Source organism: Mandrillus leucophaeus, unplaced genomic scaffold, assembly GCF_000951045.1.
Source record: "Mandrillus leucophaeus isolate KB7577 unplaced genomic scaffold, Mleu.le_1.0 Scaffold61, whole genome shotgun sequence".
Taxonomy (NCBI): Eukaryota; Metazoa; Chordata; class Mammalia; order Primates; family Cercopithecidae; genus Mandrillus; species Mandrillus leucophaeus.
Window position 1 is genome coordinate 5,817,996 of NW_012106586.1, and position 19,691 is coordinate 5,837,686.

The 19,691-nt window shown below is 44.2% G+C and overlaps 1 protein-coding gene across 1 annotated transcript in view; it reads left to right on the forward strand.

The window, feature by feature from the left end:
* LOC105553835 (microtubule-associated tumor suppressor candidate 2-like) overlaps positions 1–19,691 on the forward strand; it is a 366,625-nt gene that overhangs the window by 178,847 nt on the left and 168,087 nt on the right. Inside the window, exon 2 of the mRNA XM_011999993.1 lies at positions 15,707–18,165. Coding sequence (XP_011855383.1) covers positions 15,919–18,165 — 2,247 coding nt within the window. The 5' untranslated portion in view covers positions 15,707–15,918. The remainder of the gene's footprint in view (positions 1–15,706; positions 18,166–19,691) is intronic.

Consider the following 19,691-nt stretch of genomic DNA (forward strand, 5'->3'; position numbering starts at 1 on the left):
AAAAAAAAAAAAAAAAAAAGCTATAAAATGCTTACAGACACACACACTCACACTTGCACACTTACAGTCACACACAGAATGCTTCTTGGGTTTTCCTCTTCTTTTTCTTCCCTCTTTTCCTCCAGCCTCCTTGGAACAAAAATCCGGCTTTTGGTGGGAAATGGAGTCTAGGGATGATTTGTCCAGCATTACTTTATTCTTTCCACATTAATCAGAGGACTTGCCATCTCAAGGGTCCCCCTTCCTTGCCACTTTCCTCACACGTCCTTGGCCTACAGGGCTTTGGCCTTTTCTAGGCTAGGACCCCCTTCCTTCTTTCCTTTGGGGTTGAGAAGGCCACCACATGCGGACTGCACTCTCAGCCTGTCTGTATGCTTGGGAAGTTCTGTCCCACTGCTGTGGGGAGGTTTCCTTCCTATTTACTTGCTCTGTCACAATCCCTTTTGACATCAGAGAGTGCGCCCATTGAGAGCTGAAAACTGTATTGATCAGAATTCCTGGTTTCTCCTCCCCCATCAGAGCTGTCCTCACACTTTAGTTAGAAAGACCGCCTAACAGTAGACTTGAAACAGATTTCTCTGGTCAGGATAAGGGGAGTCAGTGTATAGCTATGCTAGTCCTAGCAGTCAGATGGTAGAGGACTGTCTGGGCTGCTGCTGCAGTCCTGGAGAGCTGCCCCTGGGAGAAGTGCCCCTGGGGTCAGGAGCCTCCCAGGAAGCTGTCAGGACCACCTGCCAGAGAGGACGCATTAGCATCGTTGCTCCCCTTCCCATGCCTAACACTTATGCATACATGTCGTACATGTAAGAGGATGTGACTGAATCACTAAACCGAATTGACTAATTAGCTTTTTAACTATTTTATTTAAAAGATAAGAAGCATGAGACCTATGGAATTTCTTTGAGAGACTTTGATTAAAATGGATGTGTTTGGGTATTTAACAGTGAATTTCTGAACTGATTTTTAAATATTTAAAACATGCCCATGAAAATTCATACTTACTCAGATTTGTGCTTTTGAGAATGTTTGATTTTTGTTGCATCAAGAAATTGTCTATTCTGATAATGAAGATGTATGAAGCCTCAACCCCATCCTGAAAATGCCAGCAAGACAGTTTTCCCCCCGTGCATTATAGATTGGGTGCTATTCAAACGCACATCAACATGCTGCTCTTTTAAAAAGCACTCTTAAATTTTGTTGGGAATATAAATATCTTTCACTATTTTTCTTCGATCTTTGGTGAAATGTTGGAGGATTACTACAAGTTACCCAAAGCAATCTTATTCATTTATCTCAGTTGAACAGAAAAACCAGTCATTCTCCCCAGCATATTATCATTTATTTTTCCTTCATGTTTCTGCGCTGAGTTGGTTCCTAGCTGAATAATATGATTTTTCCTTTTTAATTTATTTTCATTTCCTTATCTCTTCCTTAAAGATATTCCAAGCCTGCTGATCCAAAATGCTTTGTTCATTACAAAGTCTAACTAATGAAAATATAGAGTCTTATGACGGGCCCTGGGACATGAAAGCGTATACCTTTCCATTTAGATGGAGGGTTTTGCACTCACCTGTGCAGTTTATTTAATTGCTTTCTGGTTATTACAACTTTTTTTTTTTTTTTTTTTGCTTGGGCTGCATCATGGTGTCACATATTCAGCTTCATCCTTCTAGAGATCTAGTTCATTTGACAGAAGAAAGGATATGAGCTTCTGATGAAAGATAAAAGAAATTCACCTTCAGGATAAAAAGGAATTTGAAGGAGCCCTGTGTAAAGCGACCTGGTGCAGGCTTTTGAGCTGTAAGTGAACCTCACTTCACTCCTGATGATGTTAGAATGATTTATTTCTTCCTTTCAGATAGCAAACCATCCCTGAGGTTTATAGCCTGCAGTCCTGTAGATAAGGGCGGGTCATGTGCCACCTCCATCCATTCCGTGAGTCTAAGGTGTATGTAAGAGTCAAGGGCGTGCAGCTCAAGTGTGCCTCCTGCTCTGAAGTAAACCCATGTTTAGTGGGTTAGAGGCTCGGTGGAGAGTGGCCTAGCAGAAGAGCTTGAGTAACTGTCCATGCTGCCCTTTCAGTTTTCACCAACCCGACTCACCCCCACTCCCGGAAATCAGCTGCCCTCCCTGGAATTAGCTTTGCTCCCCACCTGCTCAGGTGGATTTTGGGATTCTCCGGCAGCTACTCAGTCCAGCCTGTCCACATTGCAGAGGAGAATAAAGCCATAGGATTTGTGGTACGAAGGAAGAAGTGGAGAGGGTTTGTTGGGAATATTCATATAAGCTGTTTGTGGTTAGGAATTAGGAAGGGAATAAATTAGTGAAATATTACAGTGCTATATTAGTACTCAGGCAGGTGACTACTTAGAAAGAGATATGCTAAAAGAGTGGGTCCAGGCCAGGCGCGGTGGCTCACGCCTGTAGTCCCAGCACTTTGGGAGGCCGAGGCGGGCGGATCACAAGGTCAGGAGATTGAGACCATCCTGGCTAACACAGTGAAACCCCCGTCTCCACTAAAAATACAAAAAATTAGCTGGGCGTGGTGGTGGGCACCTGTAGTCCCAGCTACTCGGGAGGCTGAGGCAGGAGAACGGCATCAACCCAGGAGGCGGAGGTTGCAGTGAGGAGAGATCGCGCCACTGCACTCCAGCCTGGGTGACAGAGCGAGACTCTGTCTCAAAAAAAAGAAAAAAAAAAAAAAAGAGTGCGCGTCCAGCCTCAGTTGCATTCAGGTGCCAGGCAGCAGGTAGCAGAGGCTGTGAAGCAACCAGGTGTGCGTTACTAGGTCAAGTAACCACTGCAGAAGGGGAAAGTGCGTGCCCTGCAAACATACACTTGAATTCCATTTTAAAAAGCACCGTTGCCTACTCCTGTGACAAGACAACAAAAATCTTGTCTGATTCAGCTCTTGGGGTGCCAGTTGAAATGCCTATAGGAAAAGTACATCGTCTTTTCTGTAATTCAGGGTGTTTCCTTTTCTCTCCGTTTGGAGTCCGTGTCTCCTTTTTTCAGTCTTCTGTTAATGAACACAAGCACATAACATTGGGATTGGAGCAGTTTGGATCTTATCTGTTATTTTTTAGATGGCATATTAATCTTCAATATGTTGGCTTTTCAAACCTGTCTCATGAAGTAATGGCAGAGAATTTATCACCAACTCTTGATGGTCAAAGCCAGTGTTCTTGTTGCCATTTGAAGCTGCCAGTGTTTTAAACTAAATTTAAAAAAATTTCCTTCCTTCACCAGAAGAGAGAACGCTCAATTTTTCTGGTAAGCAGATAGGGTTGCAGATAATTGAAATCCATAGATCAGTCCCATGCTTTATTTTAGGTATTATTTTACCCTCTTTCCTTATGAAATCATTTTTTAGAGCGAACAGTGTTTGACAGATTTGAGTTTCCCAGTGGCTTCTTTTCTTTAGAACTTCACCACTGGGGCAATAACAAGGAACTAAAAAGGAAACGGGTAGCTGGAGTTAGAGGGGACATATGCCTCTGGCATCACCTACAAATTCTGTACTCAGACCTTGAATGATACAGCCCTTCCTTGTGTGCCAGTGGAGGGAGGTCAGCCTGATACTTTGTTAAACTAGCCACACACACACATGCATATATGCCCACAGACACACACATACCTACATTGCGGAGAGACTCAAAGATCTCATTTCCCCACCCCTTCAATTGAGATTTCTGTCTTTTTCTTGCCATTACATGGTACTTTGTATTTCTGTTTAACAGCATATTTTATTATACCCTGTCTTGCTTTTATTAGTGATTAGCTATATGTATGTTCTATCCTTTTCCCTCAGGAGAGAGCAATTTCTTCAAGGATTAAGACCCTTCTTTTCTTTATCTTTTGTTTCCTATTGCTCCTTGCACTGTGTGTTTTAAGCCAGTAGATGCTCAGTAAATCAGGTCCATCTTAGAGCCGTTGCTTTGCTTTTCTCACCTCCCTAACCCAAGAGGCCTTGTTCCATGGAGGCTGCAATCTGTCAAGGGGAATAAGCAGCAGACTGAGGCTGAGGAGCCAGGCCCCACCCTGCTGTGACAGCGCCTACCTGTACGACTTTGAGTAATTCACACAGTTACTCAAGACTGCCGTTTCCTCATTTATAAAACAAGAGGGCTGAACTAATTAATATCTGTTTCTTCTCACTTCTAACATTCAGTGATTAATATACTCTTAGCAAGACATGACCCAGAAAGCTAAATAAATTAGGAAAGATGTTATGATGACACCATACTAATTAATTCAACAGATAATTTATTGAGTGCCTACAATGTATGGAGTACTAGCCTAGTCACTGGGATCTGTGGTGAGCAGGGCTTACCCATCCTTACTTTCATGGAGCTTTCATTCTATTGGGAGAGGAAGACAATGAACCAATAAACAAACACATAAAATAGCTGTTAAAGACTGGGAAAGAAATGACAAAGGGCTGTGACTGAGGGTAGAGGAGGACCATCCAGGAAAGCCCTTCTGAGGAGGGACCCTTTAGGCCGAGACCTGAAATGTTAGAGGCGGGAGAGTCAGGCATGGAGCACGCACAGCTGTGTCAACAGCAAGGCAGAGGTGGCTAGAGCCAAGAGTGAGGGAAGTTTCACAGGGCCATGCAGGCCAGGGCAAGGCTGCCAGTGGGGATTTTGTAGCCAAAAATGACCTGATCTGATTAACCTGCCAAGATATTCGCCTGGCTATCACGTACAGGGAGAATGGCTCTTCAGAGAAGCAAGAGCGAAGTCCGGGAGCATGGTAGGAGACGTGTGGCTTCCATGGGAGATGCATTCTGCATGGACTCTTCTTCCTCCATAGAAGGGAATAAACCACTGATGGACACAGTGCCCGGGGTGACTCCCAGGTGGGGGAAAGAAGCTGGACCCAGTGGCCACCCACTTGTGTGTGGTTACATTTAAGTGACATTCTGGAAAAGCAACTGTGGAGGAACAGAAATCAGATCATTGGTTGCCATAGGTTGGAGGAATGTTTGGAGATGATAGAACTGTAATTGAGGTGGTGGTGTGTCTGGAATTGGTGGGTTCTTGGTCTCACTGACTTCAAGAATGAAGCTGCAGACCTCGCGGTGAGTGTTACGGTTCTTAAAGATGATGTGTCCGGAGTTTGTTCCTTCACATGTTCAGATGTGTCTGGAGCTTCTTCCTCCTGGTGGGTTCGTGGTCTCGCTGTCAGGAGTGAAGCTGCAGACCTTCGTGGTGAGCGTTACAGCTCTTAAAGGCAGCGCGTCTGGAGTTGTTCGTTCTTCTCGGTGGGTTCGTGGTCTCGCTAGCCTCAGGAGTGAAGCTGCAGACCTTCACGGCGAGTGTCATAGCTCATAACAACAGCGTGGACCCAAAGAGTGAGCAGCAGCAAGATTTATTGCAAAGAGCAAAAGAACAAAGCTTCCACACTGTGGAAGGGGACCCAAGTGGGTTGCTGCTGGCTGGCTTGGGCAGCCTGCTTTTATTCTCTTATCTGGCCCCACCCACATCCTACTGATTGGTCCATTTTACAGAGAGCTGATTGGTCTGTTTGACAGATTGCTGATTGGTGCGTTTACAATCCTTGAGCTAGACACAGAGTCACAGAGTGCTAGTCCTCTAAGTCTCCACTAGGTTAGCTAGATACAGCATACCAATTGGTGGATTCACAAACCCTGAGCTAGACACAGAGTGCTGATTGGTGCACATACGATCCTCGGCTAGATATAAAAGTTCTCCAAGTCCCCATCCAGTTCAGGAGCCCGATTGGCTTCACCCAGTGGATCCTGCACCAGGGCTGCAGGTGGAGCTGCCTGCCAGTCCTGAGTGGTGGGCGCCTGCACTCCTCAGTCCTTGGACTGTGGAGGGGACCAGGCGCCAGGGAGCCGGGGGCAGCGCCCGTTGAGGAGGCTCAGGCTGCCTGGGAGCCCACTGCAGGGCAGGAGCTCAGACATGGCGGGCTGCAGGTCCCGAGCTCTGCCCCTCGGGAAGGCAGCTAAGGCCCAGGGAGAACTTGAGTGTGGCGCCAGTGGGCCGGCACTGCTGGGGGACCCAGCACAACCTCAACAGCTGCTGACCCAGGTGCTAAAACCCCTCACTGCCCTGGGCCAGCGGTGCCAGCTGCCTGCTCCGTGTGTGGGGCCCGCCCAGCCCGCGCCCCTGCCCTCCGGAACTCACACCGGCCTGCGAGCGCAGCCCCGTTCCCACCCGCGCCTCTCCCTCCACACCTCCTCGCAAGCAGAGGGAGGAGGCTCTGGCCTCAGCCAGCTCAGAGAGGGGCTCCCATGGTAACGTGGCAGGCTGAAGGCCTCCTCAAGCACCGCCAGAGTGGAAACTGAGGCCGGAGGCCGAGGAGGCACTGAGAGTGAGGGCTGCTAGCACATTGTCACCTCTCAGTGGGAGTTGCAAGACTGTATGCCAAAACTCACAAGACTGTACAGTAAAAATGGTGGTAACTGCATGTCAATTATGCTTTAGTAGAAAGCGGAATAACATCCTGAGCAAGAAAAAGATGTTCCAGTTTGAATGATGGTCATTCAAATTAGGTGCTCTGGTCATTCCAATTAGAAAGAGTTTTTCAAGGAAAGGGATGGAGCAGGAAGTGGGGGAAATGGAGGGATAGAATGAAGAGTGGCATGTTTTTCTCTTGAGGGTAGTAGGTATTTATTCAACAAATAATTCCAGAGTACTCATTCTGTACCAGGCTCTGCTAGGCACTGGAGAAGTACTTGCAAATGAAACAAAAACCCTTGTTGGAGCTTAAGAGTTCTGGATGAAGATGCAAATGTGCATACCCGTTAACACAGGGATTCTGCCTTTAGGAATTTATCTGAAGGAAGTAAAGGGTGCCATAAAGTTGTGCATTCACTGATTTTCTGTGAAAAGTTATTTAACAAGATAAAAATTGAAGACAACCTAAACTCTTGACAATAAGGGAAACTGGTGAATAGATTATAGTGTAATTGATTATTACTTGGAAATATTCGATGATAAAGTTTTCACTACACGTATTTATATGGGAGGAAGAATATGACATGCACAGTGAAAAATTGGGGTTATAGAACTCATTCCATGTGTGTAAAAACAAAAAATCGAAAATACTACATTTTTACCTTTTTAAAAATATATCTAATGAAGATTCATTTCTTCTTTTTCTTCTTTAATTTTTTTATTTTTTATTTATTTATTTATTTATTTTAGATGGAGTCTCGCTCTGTCACCCAGGCTGGAGTGCAATGGCGCAATCTCAGCTCACTGCAACCTCCACCTCCTGGGTTCAAGCAATTCTCCTTCCTCAGCCTCCTGAGTAGCTGGGATTACAGGTGAGTGCCATCACGCCCAGCTAATTTTTGTATTTTTAGTAGAGATGGGGTTTCACCATGTTTGTCAGGCTGGTCTCGAACTCCTGACCTCGTGATTCACCCGCCTCAGCCTCCCAAAGTGCTGAGATTACAGGTATGAGCCACCGCGCCCGGCCGATTCATTTCTTTTATAATTGGCAATGTGAGTAGTTCCACTTTGGAAAAAAAGTCATCCAAGACAAAAACAAAACAAAATAAACATTAAGCACAATCGGCAAGGAATGAATGTCCTTTATTTTCTGGGTGAAATTCTCCCCTGGAAAGGACTTTTTTTTTTTTTTTTTAAAGGGTATGCTTGAAATGCTTTTTGTTGGCAAATGTGAGTGAAACTTGTTTTGGAGAAACTTGCAGCATTTTGATTGGGGGAGATTTTAAATACCAATGAACATAATATTTTGTTTAAATATCACCTTGGTCTAAACTAGGAAAAACCGTTACCCCCTCTTCTGGTCCTCTGTAGAGGGAAATAGCAGCATTTCATTTATGTATATATTCTTTTTACTCTTTCTACTCATGGTAAAATAAAAATAAAATAGCCTCTGCTACCTCAATAAAAAAAGATATTCTGAACACCGTCCTGTTTATATATTAGAATAAAATGTGATATGCTGCCCATATTATGTACATAAGATAAGGACAGCAAAGCAGGCTCCAGAGAGCTATTACACTTTGTGTTATGTGACACCATAGATAGCCGCAGAGTCCCTGAATATATATTTTAACATCTCCCAAAGAATAATTCAATTTTTAACCATATCGTAAGGACGCTGTACTTGTAGGGTTCATTTAGTCTGCAGAGCATCAAGTGTTAGATTATAATTGTGCCTGTTGAGAATAAACATAACCAACATTATGAAATAAGACCAAGAACCTGCATATTCCTAAGTAATTACAACTGCAGAAAACATGAAGATATTATTACCGGGAGACTTTCAGATGAATACGTTGACTTGTACATAAATATGTAACGACATATACAATTGTCCTATTAACTGTGGCAAAACACTATAGGCACCAAATACATACCCAGTAGAGATGCCAACTAAAATTTGAAAACTAGGATTTTGAATTTGTTTGCATTGTTACATTTACTCTTGAATTTTGGGTTCATACTCTGTTCATTTTTCTGTATCCTAAAGTTCTACAGGATAATGGATTGCATGGCAGGATCTGTAGTTGGAGCTCCTTTGGCAAAGTTTTATGAAGTCAGATGAAATTGCATTTACATTCGGAGGCATGGTGGTTGAATGTATATATGAAAATTCACAACTGATAAAGCATTACACGGCAGTCCTGGCAGCCAAGGAAAGCTGTACAACAATACTTCTCAATCTTTCAAAACCCATGCGCCCTTTTAATAACTCAAAAATACCCCAAATTTTCTTCAGTTTATTTTCAAAGTAAAGTATTATGACAAATATAAATCAAACTGATGATCAGAATATACTTTTCTGTCTACTCTTACTTGGATATTCTGATATAGCCCTCTTGGGAGGACGTCTAACCAGTTGCTCAGTTGGGAAGGGTGGCTTTACAATTTTCATCTTGAAAGATTGAGGGAAAAAAAAAAAGGGACTCACATTGTAGTGAACATCTCACCTTTCTGAGCTGAAGTTAGGATGAGATTACCTCATCTGGAGTGCCTACCATGTGCAAAGTGCTGTCCCAGAAATTACATAGGAAACAGAAGTGCCTGTGCTATTAACCTTCAGCCTAGTGAGCTTATAATTTCATAAAGGGAATAAGACACATGTAATGACAATAATGAGTCACATATAACTGTAATAAAAAGACACACTTAACTATTTTAGGTGGACATGGCTGTGATGAAAAAGCATGGTATGACCGTTCCAGAAGGAAAGATCTGTGAATTCAGGACACAGAGAGAAAATATCTAGTTCCACCTCTACCTTTTTAGTGGGGAAGGGAGGAGAGGAGAGAATTTAGGAAAGGTTTCATGAAGGAGGTGGCCTTTGAGCTGGACTTTGATGCTTAGAGCGTGGAGCTCTTGGGCAGGAGGACGATTTTACAGGGCAAATGCACTTTAAGTAGAAGAGTAAAGGGGATTGAATCTGGAAACATATATAGGCCCTGTGCTCATTGGACCTTGAATGTCAAGCCGAGAAGTGTCACTTTAGCCTGTCATTTGGCTGGATCACTCAGGGTGATATTCTTGGAAGGCACCGTGGTGGATCCAGTGAGTTTCCCTTCATTCAGGAATGCCTTTCATGCTGTATTGGACAAAAAAAACATGGGTCACTGGAAATCAAAGCCTAAAATGGATGCAGAAATTCTACATGAGTGTGTAGATGCTGTCATTTCACTTCACGATTTCATGATTTAGAAATGTATGTGCATTTGGCCAGGCCCAGTGGCTCATGCCTATAATCCCAGCACTTTGGGAGGCCAAGGTGGATGGATGACCTGAGGTCAGCCTGGCCACCATGGTGAAACCCCGTCTCTACTAAAATGCAAAGATTAGCTGGGCGTGGTGGCGTGTGCCTGTAATCCCAGCCACTCAGGAGGTTGAAGCTTGAGCCTGGGAGGCGGAGGTTACAGGGAGCTGAGATCGCACCACTGCACTCCAGCCTGGGTGATAGAGTGAGATTCTGTCTCCACCTCCCCCCACCACATCTGGCCCCGTGCCCCTGCACCAAAAAAAAAAAAAAAAGAAAGAAATATATGTGTATTCACAAACCATTACCAGAGATTGTGAGCTCAGGAGAGCTGAAGATGTTCCTGATTATGAAAGATGGGCAGAGACAATTTTGTTTTTGAGCAAGGAGAGCATGTGATGCTCTGGCTTCATGCTAGCAGCCCTGATGCTGAGCCCATGTTAGGTTTTTTAAAGCCTTGATAGTTGGTGAGTTATGAGTACTATGAAAAATAAACAGTGGCCCTTATGCAATTGTAGGTTACTGTGTAGGACTGGTCATGGTACTTCAGCCTCATTTTCTTGTCTGTCTTCACTTTCATTTTCTTTATTTTTCATGAGAGACAACATTATAATTACTAACGTTTCAGCATCATGATTGACAGAGTTTCTTATGATGCTCTTGTGGACAAGATGGGGGCACATACAGTGGCTGCAGGAACTGGTGGGCAGAGGGGTGCCTGAGGAGTGATTAGATGAGCATTGTGGAAGCATTGTGGGGTCACATCCTTTTGGCACCAGGGGCTGCTGTTTTGTCCCCTGCTGTGTTCTGCTAACATTGGTGTCAATGAATGACACCAATGAGTGATTTATCAGTGAATTATCAATGAACGATAGTGTAGAAGGAACTCTTAGCTTTTCAACGATAGTATGGAAACAAGAATGGATTGCAGATATTTTCGATGAAAAGTTAAGGATGGGCTCCACAAGTTTTAAAAGGATAGAATGATGCATTGAGATCAGCAAGATGATGTTTGAGAAGTATGTTTTTATGATCCCACGCATGGATGCTAAAGCCAGTTACAAATGTCTCGGATTGAGTCAGTGGAGTTTAGGACAACTTATATGGTACTTTGATGTTTTAATTGATGTGGAACTAGAGGGTGATTTATATGTCCATGAGGAGGTCATTCTTAGAATGAGTGGTTAGAAGTATAACTAAGAGAATGGAAGACATGCTTTCTTGTGACTCTAGATGATGCAGTTAGAACTGAAGTATTGGCATAGCTCTGGGCACCTTGTTTAGGAGGGAATTCAGGTTCCCTGGTGCATGTACTTAGAGGAAAGCTGTTTGGATGGTGAGAGTTTTCAAAAGCTAATCCTACAGTTGGGAGAATCTGAGTTCTTTGACAAGGATTAGAATAGGTTTTGGGAGGAAGAGAGCATATAGCTCTTTGTAAATACCTGAAAGGTCATCTGGTGGAAGAATTGCCTCATTCTGCTCTAGGGAGGCAGAGCTTGCCAACAGAGACCCTGCGCAGATGTGTGGTGAATTTTCTGGCCCTAGAACCAGGGGAAACCACTTAGAAGACTATTAAGCATCAGGCAGGTTATAAGCCTAGATCTTTACCTTCCTTTCAAACTAGTACTTAACTAATTGATTCTTTTTTCAAGATACAATACCACTTACCTCTAAGGCCATCATTCTTAACTTTTTGTAATAATGGATCTAAGGCATATGAAAGTTCTATGTCTCACTCTGGGAAAATGCACTTCAGCTAGGGGTTTGTACCCTTGGTTGACCTATTTGCATATTTTATTTAATCACACACAGTCCTGTATTATTATGAGTTTGAACTTTTATGGTCATGTTATATGTTCTGTGAAAACATTTATCTTAGTAGAGGGCCTTGTATTGAAATTTAGATCTGGAAAGAAATTCGTGTTTGTGTTTACTTTGCTGCTATCTTATGGCAGGCTGAGGGAGCTGGGGTGAGGGAGACGTGTGAAGCCACATAAGGGGGAGGGATGGCGACAGGAAACACGACTTCCTGTGCATAATTTTGCCTCACAAAATTGAAGAAAGTTTTTAAATTTGCTTTTCCTGTCTTATGTGAACTTCCACATGTTGTTTTTGGTTTTTTCTGTTCTTGTTCTTACAATAGTGTGTTTTCCTTTTGTTCTTCCTGTGTGGTGTATGATTCCGTGCATGGGCAGCTTTTCTTCTTTACAGCTTCTGCTTTCTATCTGTGTCCCAGTTCTGCCACTCATGAGCTGTGTGACCTTGGGAATGTTACCCCCTCTGTGCTTTCATTTCCATACCGGGAAGTGGGGGAAAAAAAAAAAAAAAAAAGCAAGGGGATGTGAAGACCTGTCTCTGGAGGCCTGCTATAAATATTAAGTGTCCTAACTTAAATTAAAATTTAATATTAAAGACTTATAATTGTGTAATTTTAATTTAAAGTTACATTTTAGGCCACGTGCTGTGGCTCATGCCTGTAATCTTGGCACTTTGGGAGGCCAAGGTGGGAGGATCACTGGAGGCCAGGAGTTTGAGACCAGTCTGGTCAGTATATCAAGACCCTATTTCTACAAAAATAAAAAAATTAGCCAGGTGTGATGATGTGCACGTGTAGTCCCAGCTACTTGGGAGGCTGACCCAGGCGGCTCTCTCGAGCCCAGGAGTTCATGGTTACAGTGAGCTATGAACGTGCTACTGCACTCCAGCCTGGGCAACAGAACGAGATCCTGTCGCAAGTTTTTGAACAAATTTGTATAACTGCTGAGAAAATACTGGGCCCCTAGCAGGTTCTAGCTTTTATTCTGTCCCCTTACCAGCGAGTACCACTGGTTATTGTTTACTGTTATTGTTTACTGACAAACTTAAAAGAACATTTATGACGTAATTCCTTAAAAATTAAAACACAACTCTTTCTAGCACGGACGTTGGTTTTATACTTCTCTGTCACTTTCTTGCAGTCATGTTACGTGTCGTGGACTTTGATGCTTTGTTTTTGTTTGTCTCTGCTAAGCAAAGTTGCTTTCTTTCTCCCAGCTTCAGCAGTTCAAACCGAAGAGCGCTCTTGGCTGCATATTTACACTTCTGCCCGCAGAAAATTAGAGGCAGTTCCCTTCTGTGGATGGTCTATATTTATGAACGTTGTTGCCCTTCTCGACTTTCCAGGATACCTGTCTCTCCACCCGGAGAGCACAGCATTCTTTTAAACTGCAGTCTTACTGATTTGCCTACATCCTTTTTGTATTTGTGCTTAGAGAACATGTGTATCTTCAAGGGAAACACTTTTAAGATTGAATAAACAAAGAAACAAGGGTTTGTTGAGAATGTCCTCTGTGTCAGGAAACGAAGACTGGGATCAGGGTATCAGCAGCTTGGCTGAGCGCTATATTGGGGTCAGGCTGCACCAGGGGTGCTACTGGCTTCCTGGAGATAAGGCTGGGAGGAGAAGGTGGAGAAGGAGAAAAAGCATGAGAGTGCAGAGGATGAGGACAGTGAGGGAGTCGTGGAAGGCACAGAAGAGCAGTGTGGTAGGGAAATGCAAGCGCACATGCACAGGTATGGCTGTGTATTTTCCCATGATCATACAAACATGGGGAAAGAAATGGAAAGATCTAGATGTTAATGTGTCTTGGGGTATGGGGTAGAAGAGGCAAATTTTAAAAAACGGAACAAAAACCAGCTTATAAGAAATGATCTTATGTATGTAAAACAGTTTACCTGCTTATGTATAGATGTGAAAGAAAAGAGAGCTCTAATTTGGAAACACAGAGGGCTTCAGTGAGGAGGAGCATGAGGATGGCTGCAAGGTGTCCTTGGGTTGGGTGATGGACTGTCGTGTATTATATGATTTTGCTTTATAACATAAACATTTTATTAAATAGAGACAGGGTCTTCCTGTGTTGCCAAGGCTGGCCTTGAACTCCTGGCCTCAAGTGATCCTCCCACCTCAGGCTCCCAAAGCATTGGGATTACAGGTGGGAGCTACTGTGCCCAGCCCTCATATTCTTTTTAATATATGAAACAGCATAGTAACAATGATGAAGGGAAAACAAGTGGGTGGCCACATTGCCATGTAACCTGTTTCAGGAGAAACGTAACAGTAGCCTCCTGTGTGGTGTGCACCTGTGCTTGTGTATTCTTGATGAATGAGGAGGAGAGTGTGGAAGGCTTCGAGTCTCCATTGGGGGAATTGGTGATAGGGCCGAACCTTGTTACTGTTAAAATCCCCTATCCCCAGTGCCTAATAAAACACATTCATAGTAGTGGATCAAACAACGTCAACCTTGAGTGGAATGGTTTAGTGGTGATCTGTGAGTCTACTTTCACAGAAAAGCATATCCTGTGTGGATTTTAAACTCTTTGGGGGCAGAAATAACACTGATCTTCCTCATCATTCATCTGGTCATGTATTCATTCGTCCGTGCTACAAATACATACTAAGTGCCTAATATGTATGCCAGGTATTAGACAATATTTATTTTCAGTGTCTAGCAAATCAGAAAGTCTTTTTTTTTAAATTCTTCAAAGTGAAAATACAGGATATTACAAATTCATCATTATAGGACGACCTAGTCAGTCAGGAAGGCTTCCTGGAGGAAGTGGTAGTTACGTTGCATATTGAAGGATGCAAAGGACTTGTTAGATGAGGCTGGGGGATGGTTCCACATTCCATGCAGATGGAAAAGTATGTGGGAAGGCCCTGAGGCAGGGAGTAATGAACATGGTACTGTGAGGAATGAGGCCAATGTGGCAGCAGCCTGCAGAGCAGATGGTGAGGTGGGGACGAGGCCAGAAAGGTGTTCAGGGCCTGATCATGCAGGCCTCGAAGGCCGAAATGAAGTGTTTCCCCCAAGTTTTTATTTTGGAAAATTTCAAACTTATAGAAAAGCTGCAGATGTAGTAGAATTCTTAACTAGATATTCAAATGGTTGACTTTTGCCAGTTTCTTTCTCTCTTTTACTCTCTCCTTCTCATATGCACACACACATACATACACATGTTTTTCTTGGTTGAATCATTTGAGAATAAGTTAGAGAAATTATGACATACTACCCCTGAATTCTAAAGCATGGATATTTCAAGAACAAAGATAATCTCTGGCATAATTATAGCACGATTATACACCCAAGGAAATTAATTATGACATACCTGTACCTTATATACAGTCCATATTTACATCTCTCATTGTCCTAATAATATCCTTTGCTAACATATTTTGAAAATCCAGCCTCTGCTGACTTTTTTTTTGGGACCAGTTAGGCCAGTTATTTTTTAATATATACCTCAATTTAAATTCGCCAGGTTATTTTCTCATGGTTAAATTCTGATTGAACATTACTGCGTAGGTGATGTGTGGCCCTGAGAACTAACTAATATCAGGAGTCCGTCATGTCAGTTTCGATACCAGTGATGTTAAATTTGATCACGTGGTTAATGTGGTGTCTACCAGATCTCTCCATTGTAAAGATCAAATTTTCTTTTTGTAAGAAATAAAGTAGCTGGGGGGAAGATACTTTAAGCATCTATAAATATCTTGTTCCCCAACAATCTTTTACCCAATGTTTGTACCTTTGGCATCCCTTGTGCAAGATAATTATTAATGCAGAGATTGCAAAATAGTGATTTTTCAAATTCTGTAAATTTTTTTCTACATTCGTTGATGCTCTTCTGTAAAGAAGAGCCTTTACTTCTCCTCCACCCTTTTAAATCAGTATCAGTATAGACTTGTGGATGTTTAAAATTTGGATTTAAGATTTCACATGCATTTATAATCCATTTCTAACATTAAACATTCTGATGTTTAATTTTTGTCCGTATTTGGTCAGCAGGAGCCCTGATCAGAAAGGTTTTTGAGAAAACTATCGAGTGAATGAAATAATAGTATAGAAATGACCAATACATCTGCGTTTACTTTTTTCCTCCTGAGAAGTTCTATTTGTCCATCTAATGTGAATGTATTTTTATTTCTCTCTAGGTCTCACGGACTAATTGGCTCTCATTCAGCAGGAACCTAACAGATAAGTCTTCCTGCTGTATATCAAGAGAATGCTTGCTTTTCAAGCTGTTCTGAGAATGATTAAAGCAGTGTCACAAGGTGACATTGTCAGGGGAGGACAAGCAGCCTGAGAATTTCCTATTAATCTGATTGCAGCTTGAAGGCAGCCCATTTCCATTAAGTAGGACTGCATGGCAAGCAGCCCCACCAAAGGGTTGACAATGAGCGTCCCAGTGGCTCCTAAGAAATCATGTTACACTCAGCTGCGGGACAACAGAAATGCAGCAAGAAATAATAATGAGAGCATCCTAAGTCTGGGAGATACAAATGCCAATCAAATCATGTTGGAGGTCAGCTCCTCTCATGATGAGTCCAAGACATGTGACCTGGAAGATGAAATTGGAAATACAAATTCAAGTGAGCCAGAAAACCGTACCCATTTCCATAAGGAATTTCAGCAACTTCAGGGCTTTGAGAAGGGATCTCAGCCTGGCTCCACCAGCCTGAAAGATTTTAGACTTTCTTCAACCATTCAGAGGGAACTCAATGAGGAGCACACAATGGAGAGAGGCACAGAGAGCCTGCAGACCCCGCGGAGTGTCCAGGGACCGAGTCTGTCGAGTTGGAGAAATGTGATGGGTGAGGCCAGTCTAGACGTTTTGGCTAAAAGGGATGCTGAAATTCCCTGGCACGTTCCCAAGGATAAATTGGCAAAGACCCTCAACAATGAGGAACTGAGGAGACATTCTTTGGAAAGAGCAAGCAGCTCTGTAGCTGTAGTCGGGAGCCTGACTCCGCAGCATCCACAGCCTGCGCCCCTTGACTCCCAGGAAGCACGGGGTCAGGTGCCTGGGGTTGGGGAGGGGCCACAGAAGACATTGCCAGACCACGCTCTCCCGGCAGCGTTCCCTCCAACTGACAGTACCTCAGAGGGAAAGAGTGTGCGTCATCCTAAACCATCTACCTCAGAGACCAAGCAGAGCACCCCCTCAGAGACCCAGACAGTGGGAGCACATGTACTGCAGGCGTGCAGTGAGCACATACCACGTTCCACCCATCCACAGCCTGCTCTGAATCTGACTTTGGCATTGAAGGAAATCCCGAGTAAGCCAGAAGCACAATTAGGTCAGGGAAAGGCAGAGGCCAAGGTGGAGCTGAAATATGTTTCACCCAGGAGGGTTGAACAAGAGGGAAAGGCAGCCCAGGAAGGGTATCTGGGATGCCACAGGGAAGAGAATCTGTCAGCCTTCGAGGGAAAGGATCTGTGTGGGGAAGCGCACCCAGAAACCACCGATGCACTTGGCTCTCTGCCAAACAGTGACCTCCACCACCTTGGGGTGGGAAGAGGCAACAGTGAAGAGAAGAGAGGAGTCAACCCAGGGAAGCCGGATTCTCTCCACGCCACCCCCAAACAGGCCTCTGCTTCCTTAGGAGGGGCTGATAGTCAGCCCACTGGCAACATTTCACCATGTGCAGGTGGGAAGTTGGGTGAAAGGACATCCGGCAGCTTTTCACCAGGTGATGGTCATGTGGCTTTTATTCCTACTAATCTGACTGACAGCAAACCCTTGGATGTCATTGAGGAGGAAAGGCAGTTGGGCAGTGGGCAACCCACAGTGGACAAGGACAGTGTTACAGTTCTGGTGTTCAATCCTTCTGTTGGAGAGAGCCAGACAGAGGTGCCTGAGCCCCTGGAACCTCAAAGTGGCAGCTCAGAAGCACGGGAAAGCGGAGAGATCACCACATCTGTTGCTGAAAACAGGAACCTTCTAGAGAATGCAGATAAGATTGAACGCACCTCAGCAAGAGTAGATTCAGTTCTCAATATTCCAGCACCCCTCCACCCAGAGACAACTGTGAACATGACCCACCAGCCTACAACACCCAGTAGCCGTTTTCAGGATGTTAGCGTGTTCGGTATGGATGCAGTGTCCCCCTTGGCGGTACCACCCCCTGCTGATAGTGCACGCTTGTCGAACACATCCCCCAAAGTGCCTGACAAGAACGCCTGCCCCAGTGGGATCCCCAAGCCTGTCTTCACACATTCCAAGGATGCCCCTTCCTCGCAGGAGGGCACGGAGAACCATCAGGTTGAAAAAACAGAGGAGAGGACAGAAACCAAGCCCGTCATTATGCCCAAGCCCAAGCATGTGAGGCCCAAGATCATCACCTACATCAGGAGGAGTCCCCAGGCCCTGGGCCAGGTGGACGCCTCGCTGCTTCCAGTGGGGCTTCCATACGCCCCGCCGACATGTACCATGCCTCTTCCCCATGAAGAGAAGGCCGCGAGTGGTGACCTGAAGCCGTCTGCCAACCTCTATGAGAAATTCAAGCCAGACCTGCAGAAGCCAAGGGTCTTCAGTTCCGGATTGATGGTGTCTGGAATCAAGCCCCCAGGACATCCTTTCAGTCAAATGAGTGAAAAGTTTTTGCAGGAGGTAAGAGAATGTCATCATGATATGGTCTGTAAGTTGACTGTCCCAAAATCTGTGACATATTTTCAATGAGTTATGACTGTAAAATGTCCTCTTTAAGTGAATTGCAGATTTTCATGGATACACTTGTGGAGAAATGGAGTCTTTGACTAGAGCAGATTGTCTAGAGAAATGACCATTTTTAACTGGAAGAGTCTGATTCTCTTAATAAGATGCACCCAGTATCTAAGGAGACCCATTGAAATTTCACTTGCTATAATTCGTATGAAATTGGATGAGTATGCATTAAATAGGCTTCCATGTTTAAATAAGTGAATAGAATATAATATAAGCTAGGTCAAAGGAAGAAAGAATGCAAAATTACTGTATTCTTCAAATAGATCAGACTCATTCCTCAATGGGGAGTATTTTCTACCTAGGAGTGTCTCTTATTCGTACGTGTGAAGATAGCAAATGAGCAGAAAACAGTGTGTTAGGCATGGACTCTTTCTTTAAAATAAAAATAATAATTACAACTAACATTTAATTGAGGGCCAGCTCTGCATTGGGCCTGTATAATACAGCATTTGATCTTTGTTGATCTTTGCTAATCCTTGCAGTAATTCCGTGAGGGTTGGTATTGCAGTTTTTATCACCGTATAGATACAGAAACAGACGGAGAGCTTTAAGTCACCCACCACGAAGGAAGGAGAGCTCTGAGAGTCTCACCCAGGCCTGTGCAGTTTCAGACTGCGCCGTGCTGTCCTTGGAGGGACAGGATCTGTGTGGGGAAGCACACCCAGAAACCACCCCGGAGAAGTTTATTTTGTGTATCTAGTTAAGTACCTGGGAGCTATGGTGGGTCATCCTTCGAGACCTCAGAACAAAGATTTGTCTCCTGAAGGAGTCTTTTCATGACAGCCGGGTGATCAGTTAAAAGTAAGGCAGGAGCTGAGGACGGTGGCTCACGCCTGTAATCCCAGCACTTTGGGAGGCCGAGGTGGGCAGATCATGAGGTCAGGAGATCGAGACCGTGCTGGCCAACATGGTGAAACCCTGTCTCTACTAAAAATACAAAAATTAGCTGGGCGTGGTGGCAGGCGCCTATAGTCCCAGCAGCTTGGGAGGCTGGGGCAGGAGAATTGCTTGCACCCACGATGTAGAGGTTGCAGTGAGTTGAGATCGCGCCATTGCGCTTGAGCCTGGTGACAGAATGAGACTCCGTCTCAAAAAAAAAAAAAAAAAAAAAGGCAGGATGAGATCATCCTGTCTCTAACCCCCTCCAGAGCTGCCCAGGTTGCTTGGAACACAAGCTGGGGCCTGTAGGATGGCTAAGCCTTTAGGATGTGCTTACTGGGGCTCTGTCAGCTACCCCCGCTCCTCTCCTTCCACTTTCCCTTTCTCACTCTGCTGCTTCAGGACCTTTGTACCTCCCTCTGCTTGGAATGTTCTCCCAGTTATCCAGGTGGCTCTCTCCCTCACTTCCTTTAGGTCTGAGCTTCAACGTTATCTCCTTGGGAAGGCCACCCATCTTGCCTGTGAATCCCCTT